The following is a 15,556-nucleotide window of genomic DNA, read 5'->3' as shown; positions in this document are numbered from 1 at the left end:
AAACATTAATCTCCTGCTAAAACCAGACAAAGACCCTTTATTTCCCTCAAGCTATCGTCCAATATCCCTTATAAATGTAGACCTTAAAATAATCTGCAAAGCTCTCTCAAAGAGACTGGAGAAAATAACCCCCCTCTTAATTCATCCTGACCAAACTGGTTTCATAAAAGGTAGGCACTCATCAACAAATACACGTAGATTACTTAATTTGATAGACTACTCATACAGTAAAAACCTAGAAACTACAATATTTTCTTTAGATGCAGAAAAAGCATTTGACAGAGTTAACTGGAAATTTCTGTTTGCAACTTTACACAAATTTGGTTTTGGATCCTCTTTCATAAACTGGTTAAAAATATTATATAATTCCCCAACAGCTTGTGTCAGAACAAATGACCAGACATCCTCCAACTTCTGTCTCTTGAGGGGCACCAGGCAGGGATGCCCACTCTCCCCTTCACTGTTTGCAATTTTTATTGAACCACTAGCAGCAGCAATTAGACAGAATTCAGTAATTAAGGGCATAAAATGCAAGAACGTGGAACATAAAATCAGCCTTTATGCGGATGATGTGTTACTCTTTCTCCAAAATTCACAAACCAATATCTCTGGGGTGATTGAATTGATAAACGCTTTTGCAAGAATATCAGATTACTCAATTAACTGGTCAAAATCTACAGTTCTACCGATTAATTGCTCCCTCCATAATTCCTCTTCTACACCACTGCAATCGGGAAATATAAAATATTTAGGTATTAATGTTTCTCCCAAGCTTGCAGATCTAACTAAATTAAACCATATCCCACTTTTAAAGAAGGTAGAAGATGATCTGGCTAGATGGAAATGTCTACCCATATCACTCATGGGAAGGGTTGCCGCTATAAAAATGATGGTCTTACCAAAAATAAATTATTTATTCTCAATGATCCCAACTAAACCGCCACAAGATTGGTTCAGATCTCTAGATTCATGTATGTCCAAATTCCTTTGGAAAAATAAACCCCCACGTATAAGCTTAAAAACACTACAAAAGACCAAGGATAAAGGAGGACTAGAACTGCCTAACTTTCAGCACTACTTCTTAGCCAACAGGCTTCAGTTTATCTCAGGATGGCTAAAACACACCCTCTTAGATGAACCTTGGCTAGATGTAGAACAAGCACTTTGCAATAATCTAGAGATCTCAGACCTACCATTTATCAGCTCAAACATCCAACGATATGAATGCTTTAAAAGCATCAACATCAGCTCTTCTCTGACAGCATGGTGGGAGTTTCTAAAATTGACGGCGTCTTCATTAATCCCATGCAAACGTACACCTATCTGGAACAACCCTGACATATTACAAAACAATAATATGATAAACTTTTCAGATTGGAGTGGTAAATTAATCAAATATTTAGAACATATACTAGAAGGAACAGAATTTATTTCATTTGACGGACTAGTTACACAATATGGGATCAACAAGAAAAGATTTTTAGAATATCAACAAATTAAATCCATAGTAAAAAAGAAATTTAAACCGGGTCAAGTTGAACTACAAACACCACCAAGTGTGGTTCAATTTCTTACTCTTAAAACCCCCAAATTACTATCCAAAATATACAGAATGCTTTCTAAAACAGATGAATCAATATCACTTCCTATTGCAAAATGGGAAGCGGATTTATCAGTTAACTTAGACCTAAACTTCTGGTCTCAGATTTGCTTAAAAACCTTTCATCTAATCAGAAATCCCAGTCTTCAATTAATTCAATACAAAATATTACATAGAGTGCACTATACAGGTCATCGGATGTTCAAGATGGGCTTTACGTCTACCAACAACTGCTCACACTGCCAAACCAATTCACCGGACATCCACACTGAGCTCCATCACCTAGTGGGGGTGGGGGGGCCACAGCCCTGGCGCAGGGTGCCACTGGTGCATCGAGCCACCTGGGGGCTCTTCAACTGGTGGGGGAGGCTGTTACATCTTGCAGGAGCTCGCCTCTCTCCAGGAACTCACTCTGAAGGTGGGGAGAGATATATGGGAAGTGGAGGAAGATCTCAGCCTGGGTGTCTATTGTCTTGTGTAGTCTGGAAGATGAGTGGATGGTGGGGTGGGTGCAGTTTTCTCTGTGGTGGGGTCAGGCGGCGCTGCTGTTCTGGGCCCTGGTCTGGATGGGCCTGGGCCCCCTTTCCCAAGCGGGTTGTGGAGTATGGGGGTGCCTACTGGGGTCAGTGGGGGAGCTGGCCCCAGGGAGGGGCCACTTGCCCCTCCCTCCCTTCCCTCCCAATCTCCAGCTGCCTCCCTCTTCCCGCTCCACCACAATCACCCACACATGCAGGGCCTTGGAGTAGGGGTATGTCACCAGGGTGCAGAGGAGGCTACACCCCCCCCCCCCCCCCCCCCCGGTCCCCTTCTGGCTGCCTCTGCCTCAATTTTATCCCACAACTTAGACATTCACATTACTCACACTCTCATTACACATACATATAGGATCTTGGGGGTGGGCACGATGCACGGAATCCAAATTACCATCAGGGTGTACAACCTCACCCCACCCCTGGCGTCATTGCCCACCTCTCAATTTTAAATACACGTAGACATTGAGGGCTAGCAGGAGGGACTATGCGCTTACCTGCTGCTCTCTGGCAGGTAGCTCCATGCCCTCCTGGGTTTTAAATGCACCTTAGAACACACATGCATCAACACTACAATGAGCGGGTGGAGGGAGGTTTGGAGTCTTCTCTCACCCCCATTCTCTGCGACCTGCTGGAGCGGGGGGGCTAGGAGAAGGAGTTGGCCGTCCGACTGCGGTCTGGAGTGTGGGGCCTCCCTGCTGCTGCGGAGTCGGGGCGGTCTGCCTCCCCCCACCGCAGGGAAAAGGGTAACAGCACCTGGGTCTGGGTGCAGTTCCCCCCTCCAGGGGCAAGGGTACCTAGACCCGGTTCGTAGAGTACGCTTGGGGAGTGTGATCGTGTGTACAGCGTCTCTTTATGTCTGTCTCCACGTTGGTTGAGTGTGGAGTAAGTGCATGTGAGAGCATGAGGGTGGGAATGGATGTTTGTGTCTGTGTGTGCCTGTATGTCTGTGTCTATATGTCAGGTTGGGTATCAGACGCCACCTCTCTGGGGACATCTCAGGCCCTCCAAGGTTTGGAGGCCTATCTCCCCCCACCACCACTTCCCCTGCCAGTGGCGGACTCCCTCAGACATCGGTGCGTTGGTGGTTCTTTGTGTCTGGGGATGGGCGTCCAGGTACACAGCAGCTCACTCCTTGGCAGCCGCTTATCGGGGCCTGGAGCCTGGGGCTCGCTTGGGCCACTTCGGGGGGTGGGGTGCCCTCCGCCTCTCGGCCTGGGGCTCGGTCACTCAGGCACAGCTGGCTGCCGGCGGAGCTCACGGGCGCGCCACTGCAACCCCCCCTGGCTTCTGCTCCGCGGCTGCTGAGTGAGCCCTCATCTGGGACTCTCCTCAGCTCTTACTGGGACAGTGGCGCGGCTGCCCCTCTGTTGGTCTTCCTTGGTCTCTTGTGTTCTGAGGGCCTCTGGATGTCTGGAGTCTTGATCTCCTCCATGCCCTGGAGGACAGGGCTGTGGCCCCCCCACAGTGTGTGGGTGGGTGTGTGGAGATGTACTCAGTTATGTTTGTACACATGATAACACATTTCATATTAACAAGAGTCTTAACAGCTCGATTTAAACAAATACATAAGTGCTTTTTTACAACCTGAAACCTTTTCAAAGATCTTTCTGCATTTAAAAAGCAGCTCTTCATACCGCTTTGTCCTTCTGGCTTGCTATTGGCCAGCTCTCGCAACTTGTTAATGGTGAGCTGGCGGATATCCCTCACGATGTCATAGTCGCGTTCCAGAGTCTGGCGAACCTCAACGCCCATCAAAGAGTCCAGACCCAAATCAGCCAATGAGGTGTCAGCATTCAGACTGCTGACATCCCGCACACCTGTGAGTGAGAAGAAGTTAAAAACAACGAAGAAATGAGTCGATGTCTGTGATACAAAATAACCTCAAAGATCACCAAAGCGACTCAGGACGGCGGTCTTTTCTTATATAACACCTTTATGAACGCTAGTTTGGTATAACCTGACTCTTACCTAGAATGTGAGCTACAGCGTCCACCCAAGTCTTTCTGGTTTCCTGCTTCACTCTTTACGACCGTCCTCTCCGCCAGCACAAAGCTGGACACCACTGGGTGCTGCTGGCACAGGAAGAAGTCCAGCACTTCCAGACAGGAGGCCATGCGCTGCGGGAGGGTGCCACCGATCACAACGTCATTCCCACCCATGGTCTCTAGAACCACCCCAACATCACCAATGGCACCCCACTGGACTGCAAGTCCAGGCAGGCCATCATAGTGGCGCTTCTCACACACGCGCTCCATCGCAGAGTTGGCGTAGCCATAATTACTTTGGCCAGCGTTGCCACGGCCACAGCTGACTGAAGAGAAGGCCACAAAGTGTCTGAGCTCTGGACACAGTTTCCTTGTTACTCTAGAGAGGGGATGGAAACATCCAGAGGTCAGCTCATGATGGTACCCAGTGACACACAGAGGGAGGAGCCACTCTTCTAACTTACCTGTCCAGGTTGATGGTGCCGTCATTTTTAGGTTATTAACTTCGAGATAAAGCTGAGGAGTTAAATTCTCCAACATACCGTCTTTCAACACCTGAATGCAAACAAACATCAACAAACGGTCACTTTAAACGTTAACTGGCAGTAGTTTAGCTGTTAGCATGTTAGCATCTGATAATTGAGAAACTTGAGTCGACATCGTTAGCATCGTTCTTGCTTTTGTTTTCGTTGCATGTCATGTGACACTGCAGCTATTGAAGTCCAACAAAGGGATCTGACCATCATTCTAGTATGCAGTAATAATGCAGTAATAATGCAGGATCCAAACACTGACAGCAACGTCAGCATTAGACAGCGAGTGAGGCGCCTGCTGGAAGGTGGAAGACGTCGTAAATGTAAACAAACCGTCTTGACTGAGAAGTTACTTTAGAAAATAAAATGTATTGTTTTTAGACTTTCACCTTTACTTTCACCTTTACTTTCACCTCTACCTGGAGAGGGCTGTCGACAGACTTCCGTGCTGGCTTCCCACGACGCCAGGATACGGCAGTCAGACCTTGGATTGGAGTCACAGAAATGTGTCTGTTGTTTCCATCGCTAAGCTCGAAGGACCAATTTAAATGACAGGGGATTTCTTTAAATCACCCCGCAATTCTTCAGCTTAGACACTTGAGTTAGAAAACACAAACACTGCAGTCGTTTTTACTCGCGAGGACAAGTGACAGAGCACTCCTACACGTAAGAGACACTCACGGACTTGTGCTCTGTCACCGTCTGCTTTCTTTATTTATACAACAGGAATTAATACATTTGTTCAGTGACGTGTGTGTGTGTGTGTGTGTGTGTGTGTGTGTGTGTGTGTGTGTGTGTGTGACAGAGTTCAGTGAGACCGTGGAGGAGAGGAGGGGAGAAGGGGCAGAATCGGAAGGGAGTTAAGCTTCCTGACAGCCTGATGGATGAAGCTGTCCTTCAGCCTGCTGGTCCTGGCCTGGAGACTCCGCAGTCTCCTCCCTGACGGCAGCAGCTTGAAGAAGCTTTGCATTGGGTGCGTGGGATCAGCCGCTATGCAAAGGGCTTTTTTAGTGAGACGGGTGCTGTAAATGTCCTGGAGGGAAGGGAGAGAGACACCAATGATCCTCTCTGCAGCCCTCTTATATCACTAAAAGCTTATACTGACTACTCAGTACAATTTTCCATTGACACAGTTCCATTATCTTATCTTATCATGTCAGAGGTCAACTGAAACCGTGTCCAACTGAACCTCCAAAGGTTTTTCACATCTTCTTACACCCCACACCTTTATCTCTGCAGGCTGACAATTACACCTCCTATTGACTAACCGAACCTCCATAGTTTTTCCACCTTTCTCTTTGCAACCTGCTCTTTATATCTGCATCTCAGAGCCCAACTGAAACCAAGTCCACCTATATAAAAACACCCCATCAGACACACAGTATTTTCCTCAGCACTTCACAACTGCCGCAAGGTATATCGTTGTAACTTTTTATTTTTTCAGATCCCAGACACAGCGGTGTGAGGTAGTTAGCACACAATTTTGCCATGTAGAAAACATAGTTTGTTTGGAACACATCAGCAGAGAGGTAGAATTCATAGCTGTTCATAAGAGTTTAATTCCTGGATGTGCATTGAGCCAACTTTGCTACCTGTACAGAGCGTTTCTGACAGTCGGGCGCTGCTTATACAATAGAGAAAAGCAACAATACAGCGTGTTTCTCTGCTCCAAGAAATCCGAGGGCCTTTCACAAGGTAAGCATGTCTGTTATACCCAGGGCATAAATGTCTGTATGTCAGCGCAGATTATTCAAACCCTGTTTAAAATGTGACACATATGTTGTCCGAAAACATTTCCTCTAAATTTGCAAAGTTACTGATTTAAAAAATATATTTTCGAATTTTTAGTTGCATGTCAAACATATGATAGCTAAATTCACAAAGGTATAACCGTGCTAAATAAAAGAGGCCCAAGCACCAAAGCACTCTAATGCAAGCCTCTGAACTGTATGTTGATAAGTACATGAAGCGTACCTCTACCTCTACAGCTGAAAACAGTTTGTATCCGCACTCTGAGGGTCTGCTGAATTGTTTTTAATACGCCACTTTTTGACGAACTGCAGATGATGATGAATTCCTCTTTATTGGAGAAACTGTCCCTAAGCTATTGTTGCTCATACTTACTGAGTTCCCTAGCTACTTCCTTACTATGTCAGTAAACTCTTTGAAAAGGAAGCTGCTGTAGATTTAAAGAAACATCTTAATTGAAGCAAAGGCAAAAAAACTGGAATGAATTTTATGTGACTGTTCATATTAAAGCCAACAACAAGTGAGAATCCAAAACCAGCTCCAATCGTTTGTATTAATGATCTCCCCCCCCCCTCTCTCTGTGTGTGTGTGTGTGTGTGTGTGTGTGTGTGTGTGTGTGTGTGTGTGTGTGTGTGTGTGTGTGTGTCCGTGTGTGTGTGTGTGTGTCCGTGTCCGTGTGTGTGTGTGTGTGTGTGTGTCCGTGTGTGTGTGTCCGTGTCCGTGTGTGTGTGTGTGTGTGTGTGTGTGTGTGTGTGTGTGTCCGTGTGTGTGTGTGTGTGTGTGTGTGTGTCCGTGTGTGTGTGTGTGTGTGTGTGTGTGTGCCCTCACAGCAGGAGCTTTTCTCAAATGCATTTCCAATCAGTTTCTTTTTTTACAAGAAGTGTAGCTCATACAATGGTATAAATGTATTCTTTGATATACTTTATAAATATGAAACTCTAAAGATTTTGAGTTCATACAAAATAAAATAACAGAAGGGGGCGTGATCTGGAAGTGGGTTGATCTTATTAAAGGGTGTTGGTAGGAGTGGCAGCAATTTTCAAAAACCATAGAGTTGGCCACTGTGTCTCTAGCAGCTGCAACTTTGGAAAAGAACGGTAATTCCCATCTGTTGGGCTTGAAATTCTCCATGAAAATGGCATCTTCCAGCCCTTCTGCTCAATCAACTGGTTAGGGTCACTAACCAGTTGATTAGTGGTTAGTGTCACTCTGACACTCTAAGTGTTAGAGTGACAGAACTTGGTACATATCTGGTACTTGGTACCAGGGATCCTGAGCAATCTTTAGTCTCTGAAGATCCAGCCACGAACCCTACATTTGAAGATTGGAGTGAAGATGCACCGTATTCACCAGTGTCAGAGTGGAGCTCCACCACCACAACTGTGGACTATGGACACTGACAACGAGGAATATTTTTTTGTATTTCAGCGACTCTCCCGACATTGATGAGGTAAACCGGGCATGGCCACCCTTCCAAGGCCCTGAGAGATTACTGGAACCGCTATGGGATAATGATGAGGACTTACCCTATGTACCCACGTAACCGGTGATGAATTGTGAAGTTACAATTCTTTTCTGTAAAAAGCATTTTTATTTTTGTTGATGTTGTGCTATGGGATTGTATGTTTCAATTTTACTTATAATGTGCCAAATCACTACAACAGGCGGCTCAAGACGATGCCATCCAGAGTAAGGATCTTGTTAGCCACAGTGTTTCTAAGATTTTTACGCCCGTTACAATAACCTCAGTTTTATCTGAACTCTGACGGGCGTGTCTTTTAATCTTGTCAACAAATCCTTAATCACCTAAATCTGCCATTTATCATCTTGTAAAATGTTCCCTCTGCTTCTGTTGCACATCTCCCCGGACACTCTCTGCTTCACCTGTCCTGTGCAGCTGGTCCAACCCCTGGCTGCGTCCTTAAACTGGGGTGTTTAAATCTCTTCACCTCTGTTGTGAACTTCAGACAAAGTTTGTGGTAACAAAATCAAACTGACGAGGATCTCGTTTGAAAAACACACACACTCACGAGACAAAATAAAAACAGACTGCTCAAAGCAAAAGCAGAGTCCTCACAGCTGGTAGTACAAAACACAGTGACAATGTGTATATTAGATACCCTCAGTGCCAAAAGCATAAATATGAAAAATGGGATCACCAAGAATATCCTAAAAATGGCATTGAGGGGGTGTTACAGTGAAAAAAACAAAAAGCAGCCAAATTTTCATCGGAAAATGTTGAATTTTAGTAAAAACAATGCTCTGTAGTTTGATACTGTCGTTACAGACAAAGCAGATTGTTAGGGTTTGTATTGTTGATTGTCATTTATGCTTAGAAATATCTACTTATATAGGCTTAGAGTTTTATAATTAGTTGTAGATTGGTAGAGGTTTGATCCTTAATAGTCTGCAGAGGCTTTGTGTGCATTCCAGAGTGCTCTGGCATTCACGCCCACATCCTGGGAGCATGGGAGAGGTCGTACCTGCTCTTATTGTTTTATGGTAGGATAAACGTAGCTATATCTGTTTTAGTCTAAGTGCCTTTTGTTTAGATGAACTGTTGGACTTCCAGACCAGCAGGTTTAGGGAAGTCATTTATGGGGTCACACTCTGACCCCACACACACACACACACACATACTTACACAACGCACAGGCAAGGTACTCTTTGTTTGTATGTAGACGTAATATGTTAATGAACCTATGCATATTCATGTAACCTCAATAAAAGAGCAGTGTTACGGGGGAGCGGATGAGAGCAACTGGGGTCAAGCGAAGGAACGGCGTTTGTCCGGTTCTCTCCCGTGCATGAGAAACAGGAAGAACTTTGCCTACTCGTGTCTTGCTTTGCTGTGTAATTAAATTGTCCTTAACGAATAGGTTTATGCTACAAACCTATCACAGATGTTTAAAGCCTTTGGACGCACATTTGAAATGCACTCATTCTCCTTATCAGCTGGAAACATTAAAGCCGTAAAATGACTTTTTCGAACGGATAAAAACTATTGAACAACAGCAATGTTGAGCCTGTTCCAAAATTTGAATGTACATGTGTTGAAGGTGCGGGTCTTGTTGAATTATTAAACATACTTTCTTTAATTTTTCGAGCCACAAAAACAACAACTTTTAATTTTCTTCTGCTTGAGTATCGGCCTCGGGTAGCTCTACTTATCATTGCTCAGTCAGTTGTCTGTTTGTGCTACTTTTTTTCAAGGAGCAGTGGATTATTGGTAAGAGTGACTTTATGTGTTTAGTTACTTAAGTGGAAGTACTGTGGAAAGTTTTACCTTACATACATAGGGCTGACAGTACAGCTTCTGAGGTAACTGTTTACAAAATGTTATATTCTATCCACAAGTTCTTTGCAATTTTACATTGATAAACATTATCCTTAACACATTTGGCCCATATAAAGTACTATGGCCATCACACTGTCATTTATAATTGTTTAAATAACTCGTGTCTTAATCCTTCCATCACACAGAAAATAAAAAAAAAACATGGTTCACTTTTACATCACAAAATGTTAGAAATATAAGCCGTTCATAACAACCTGAAAGGTTGGGAGTTTAAAATGCAAACCAATGGAAGCAGCAGTAGAAGACTATAATGTCACAGAGCACATGGTGTCTATTATTGTGTAGACATTTATAAATAGGAGCTTAATAAAGACGCTTCATTTCTTAAGAAATAAACAGGTGGAGTGATCTTTATCAAAAGTGGATGTTGCACCTGTGGCTAAACCACTGCACCCAAAAAACTTTAAAAATCTACTGTGTGTGAGGCTGTGTAAGTAAAGCTTGCCCTTCACACCCGCGTGTAACAAATCATCTGTTGGGGGTTGTGGATTTGACACCTCAGCATTGTGAAAGTGGGGAAACATGTTTCTGGCTGCACTGTAAGAAGTCATCTATAGAATCTACCCAATAAATCTGAGGTAACAATTTGCATTGACTTTTTTGGGGTAGATTTAGTTCAATATATTGTGTATAAAATAACTTCAATAAAAAGCTATGAAATACTTAATTAAATTGGGTAAAATTTACCCCATATTTATGTATACATTCAACAGCTACTTACTCATTGAAATTAGGTAAAATTATCTCCTGTTTGCTAGTTGGTAATACCTGATAATTACTAATAAAATTTAATTATTATCAGTTGATAAACATTACCTATTCATATAAGGTAAAATGCACCCCCCCCCCCCCCCCCCCCCCCCAAAAAAAAAAAAAAAAAAATATATATATATATATATATATATATATATATATATATATATATATATATATATATATATATATATATATTCAAATGGTTCCTCATCTCAAAGTTTTTATTCCATAAAAATACAGAATAAAGTGCAACACAACAGCTAATGCAGACAACACTTTCAAAGGCCACTCAGTCCATTTTAAAAGCCAAAAGCACAGAAACTCTACAAGTTGTTTCTGTGCATGTACGTTATCAAACATATGGATAGATAGAACAGAACACTAACACCAACATGCAATAGTTTCTGTGCTTGCTGTCAGAAGAAAAATTACAGCTCCACCAAGCTATGTCCTCTGGGAACAAGAGGGGAAAGGTGTGTGCATTGCATAAGCTTATTTTTGAGGCCGTGGACCCTTTTCAGTAGTTTCGCCCCTTCAAGTTCCAAAAACAGTTTTTGAAAAGTGTCAGATGTGTTCTTCAGCTCCTTCGGATATTCGAGGTTGAGGGCATATATCAGCAGTACACATGCCTTTGCTCGGCTTCCACATCCCTCCATCACTTGGTTTCCCTCAATCACAACGGACACATCTGATGGATCCTCCTCAGCCATGATGTTGTGGATCACGATCACCTTCATCATATTGTCTGTGTAATCCTCACATTCCTACGTGTTAAAAAGAAAGAAACAAAAAGCATACACATGTTTTATTTTATTTAAGATGCTTTTTCAATATATTTCAGTTGATCTGAAGAGGGGAGTGGACACGATGGATAGAGAAGGGGAGAACAGGGGATAGGAGAGAAGAACATTAGGATCCCTTGAGTTAATAAGTGAACTGTTATCAATATGACAAACCTGGCAGTCATGAAAAAGATCTTCTTGTCTTTCCCCGAGGTAGCTAATGAGGCAGCAGATAAGGAGATCCCTTTTCTTCTCAATGCTCTGTGTCTGTAGGGAGATACAATTTAGTGAAAAGACTAAGTCGAGTGATTTACTTACATTAAGACTGAATTCCTTAAAAACAAAAACATGGCTGATGCCTCTCTCCAGCTTTCAACAGGTGAGAGGCTGGGTACACCCTGGACAGCCAATCACAAGGAAACATAGAGACAGACAGGATAAACAACCACGCACACACTCAAACCTAAGGACAATTTGGAGAGACCAATTAACCTAACAGCCATGCTCTCTGACTGTGGGAGGAAGCTGGAGTACCCGGGGGGAACCCACACATGCACAGGGAGAACATGCAAACTCCATGCATAAAGACCCTGGGCCGGGATTTGAACCCAGGACCTTCTTGCTACCCACTGCAGCCCTCCATAATTACATATTTGTGAAAAAAGTCAAATAACATAGGTCATTCAAAGTGTCCAGCAGAGGTCTCATCATTGGCAGGCATAAGCTGCAAAAGACCTGGTGTGTACTCATCAAGTTTCAGCATGAATGTCTCCACCAAAGAAACTGTGGTGATGCGTCTGAACTCTTCGATGAGCTAAGAAGTAAAGGGACAAAAAAATGACATTTCAATTTGTTGACATTTGTTTGACATTTGTTTTTTGGTGGATAGGAATAGTTATCACACATACTCACCTGAGCCTCAGTGAATAATGCTGGCCACCTTTCTTTTAACTCACCCACAGAGGGGCAGAGGCTGACCACTCCAAGTCTTCGGCTAGAGAACGTTTTATTCATTTTTTCTGCAATTATCTTTGCGTTGTTTTTCTTTGTTATTTCATAAATTAATTCCAGCCTCTCTTTCTCCAGTGTCTCTTGGGTTTCTCCAGTAGGATGCGGAGGGAGATAATTAACCTCTGCTTTTTTTTGGCTTTTTTACATTCTTTGATGGCACTGCATCAGCTGGATGCTTCCTTTTTAAGGCATTAATTTCAATTTCCGGGTAAGAAAATTTTCGAGATCTTAGCTTGGCACGGTAATTGTGCATCTTGTTTTTTATGCGCTGCTGCCAGCCATATAAGCCGGCAAATGATCCTGGCTCCTTAAGACACGCAAACTTTGAAACCAAGGCTTCAGGCACTGAGAGGATCTGCTGATTGGTTGGGTAAGCAGTGTACGAAAAAATTACTTTTGCAAGGTCTTGCATTGTTGCTGATTTAACACTGGCATCCATGAAAGGTCTTCCAGTGTTGCGATATGAGTTGTTTGCCTCAGCGAGGATTAGTTGTATGTCTCGGGAAAACTCCGGTACTTGAAATGGCACTGGCCACGCAGCAGGGCGACATGAATCAGGGAGAATGATGGTGTCACTGGACCTTGACGATGCGCAGTCGGACACCTGTGAGGGTGCATCATGACTGGCAGGGCAGATGTCCGTTTCAGTAGTACTTGCAGGATGGGTGCTCACTGAAGTCGAAGAGTTCAATGCAGACGATGATCCTGATTCACATGCTGGTTGTAAGTCAAGGGTGATTACTGGCTCTTTAAGGATCACTTTAACAGTGGCCTTGTCATACAAGTCAGCAGTCGAGATGACACTGAAAAACTGATTGTCAAAGTCTTTGTCTTGGTATAGCAGTCCAAATTCCCCATGTATCCCCGTCCACTGTATTAGGAATTCCTGTTGGAAGTGTCAACTTTTGAATGCTGTGTTCTTCTAAAACGACTCTTAACTGGACTGCCATTGTTGTTTGGTTTGTGTTTCCTCAGCTGTAGAGACAGAGAAAGAAAAGAAATTGAGACAGGTTATTAATAGTTGATAAGCTTACATGCATATATTTTCTTCATTATCTTCTGCCAGAGAAATAAAAGCAGAGATTTAGTTCAGTAGAATTTGGAATAAATAATTTTTGATTGTCATTTTAAGAAGAGGGAGATAAGGGCAATAGAATAGAGGAGGGTTAAGTATGCATCATGTTTCCATTTTCTTTTTCAATGTTATATGTATTGTTCCTGTTAAATAAACATTACAATAAACAAATAAGACAGGACGCCCGCCCATATAGTTGTTGGTAAAATAATATATTTTTTCAATAATTTCAATAAGTGCACAAACATTTGATATAACAGAAATAATCAACCCATTACACTTACTCTGATGTGCAAATGAAGTGTTTAAGGGACACCATACGGCCATCTGCTGTATTGTATGCAGCCATGTTTCTTTCAGTTCAGAATGTTTAAGGATTTCTGTCTCTCCTGTGGGCTCTACTTTGAAACTCCTCAGGTGTTCACAGCCTCTAAGCAACTTCAGAACAAAAGCAGGAGTTCTGTGCACAATGACTATTTGATGGATTTCTGCAAAGTCAGGTAGGCCTCCTGTTGAGCCAAACGGCAGCATCATGCCAATATTATAGTCTGTGCCTAAAATGGTTGCTTTAATTGTCATGTTCACAAAGTCTTCCCTGGGGAACTTCCTTGCAAGGGACTCCTTAATGCTGTCTTTTAGAACATCGACTGCCACTGGAGTCTTCTGGGACACTGACAGTGCTGGCCTTTGGTGGTTGTAATCGTGGGTATGATACGCAATCATCGATTGATGTTTTCTCGCCATTGTCATGAGGATGTTTCTAAAACACCCAGTCTGCCTCACAATCCTTTTAAAGAATCGATGTTTGGCTTCAAATCGCATAGTCCAGAAATGTACAAGTGGCCCGTAAACAGTTGTAAGCAAAGGATAGTGCTCGAGAAAGTGATGTTTTGGTCTCAGTTTCTCCTCTGGGAACACTTCTAAATATCTGTAACGGTGTTCTGAGATCTTACTTTGCATGTATCCTATTGTGTGATCTGTGTGGAGAGGAGCCATGACAAGCTCAGCAACATCTTTCAGGGTCATCAAAACCTCCCAAGCAGGCTCATCTTCTGGTACTTTGTCACCAATCATGAGTGGTATCATTCTCAACAAACACCAGTTTACGTGTGCATTACCTCCTACACTTTTTGTGTAGGGGTATGGAGTGGACTCGACCAAAATGCCCATGTATTTGTCATGATCCTGGGCCATGTTGGCCCAGCAGTCTTAGTATTCATGTCTTTTTGTGTATTGTTCCTTATTTGATTTCCCCTTGTGACTTTTACCCCCTGTGTGCCCCTCCATGTATCTGTGAGCCCTCGTCTCCCCTCCTTGTGTTTCATTCCATGTTTCCCCAGCCCACTATGCCCGTGCTCTCTCTCTCCTCCTGTTTGCACCTCTGTGTACTTCCTGTTTTACTTTGACAGTCTCCCGTCAGTGTTGTTTACTCCTGCCATGTCTTGTTATGTTTATCTTTGTCAGCTGTGCTCCCATGTGTGGCCACTTCCCCTGATCATCCCTCGTGTATTTAGTCTCTGTGTTTCATGTAGTCTGTGTCGCGTCGTCTGTGTTCCCACCCTCCGTGTTCCCATGCCCAGTCTTTTGTATCCCCAGCCATAGCATAGTTTGTTCCCAGTTTAGGTTTGTTTAGTTACTGCTCTTGTGCTGCCCTCATTCTTGTTTGTTTCTTTCGTGATCATCAGCCACAATAAAAGGCTCGCTTTTGTTTAAGTGCACTCCCGTATCCTCACTTGTGTTCGCACCTGGGTCCTCAACACACTCTCCACACGGTCTGCCACTGCGACGGTGACAGTACGACGCGACCATGCCGGACCCAGCGACACAAGAGAGGGAGATCATCCAGACGGTGGAGTCGCTATGTAGTAAATGGCTGCAGTGTTCCGGAGTGGAGGAACGGGAGGAGTTAGCCCGCCAAGTGGGAGTATGCGCGTCTGTATTTCCCTGGTTATGGGAGGCACTACACCCGCTGATCGTTGACTTTCTCGTCACCGCTCTCCAACTCCGTCCGCAGCCGCAGCTGCCCAGTGTGCGGGCTGCGCCGCCAGAGCCCTGCTGTTGTCCTGTTTCCCCGCTGCTTCGCGAGCCAGACGCAGTTGGGGTCGGAACGGTGAGGCTCACCACCGACACACCATCCGCTCGCGCCTCATCGGCTTCCGGGTCTTCACCGCGGT

The 15,556-nt window shown here is 43.9% G+C and overlaps 1 protein-coding gene and 1 pseudogene across 1 annotated transcript; both read right to left on the bottom strand.

Annotated features, from left to right (window-relative positions):
* Positions 1-651: 651 nt before the first annotated feature.
* On the bottom strand, positions 652-6,763 carry LOC146662872 (fatty acid synthase-like). Its single transcript, XM_085415440.1, has 3 exons — positions 4,583-6,763; positions 4,102-4,497; positions 652-3,950 (listed from the first exon to the last, which is right to left on the bottom strand). Exons 2-3 carry the CDS (start codon positions 4,386-4,388, stop codon positions 3,920-3,922), a joined length of 318 nt encoding a protein of 105 aa, XP_085271566.1. The 5' UTR covers positions 4,389-4,497; positions 4,583-6,763; the 3' UTR covers positions 652-3,919.
* Positions 6,764-10,942: 4,179 nt separating this feature from the next.
* Positions 10,943-14,220, bottom strand: LOC146662871 (uncharacterized; annotated as a pseudogene).
* Between the last annotated feature and the right edge of the window lie 1,336 nt (positions 14,221-15,556).

This window comes from Rhamphochromis longiceps, linkage group LG8, assembly GCF_057381845.1.
Source record: "Rhamphochromis longiceps isolate RC_006_pf linkage group LG8, R_longiceps_female_GT1.1, whole genome shotgun sequence".
Taxonomy (NCBI): Eukaryota; Metazoa; Chordata; class Actinopteri; order Cichliformes; family Cichlidae; genus Rhamphochromis; species Rhamphochromis longiceps.
The sequence above is the reverse complement of the archived record's forward strand: the minus strand, read 5'-3'. Positions and strand labels throughout refer to the sequence as shown.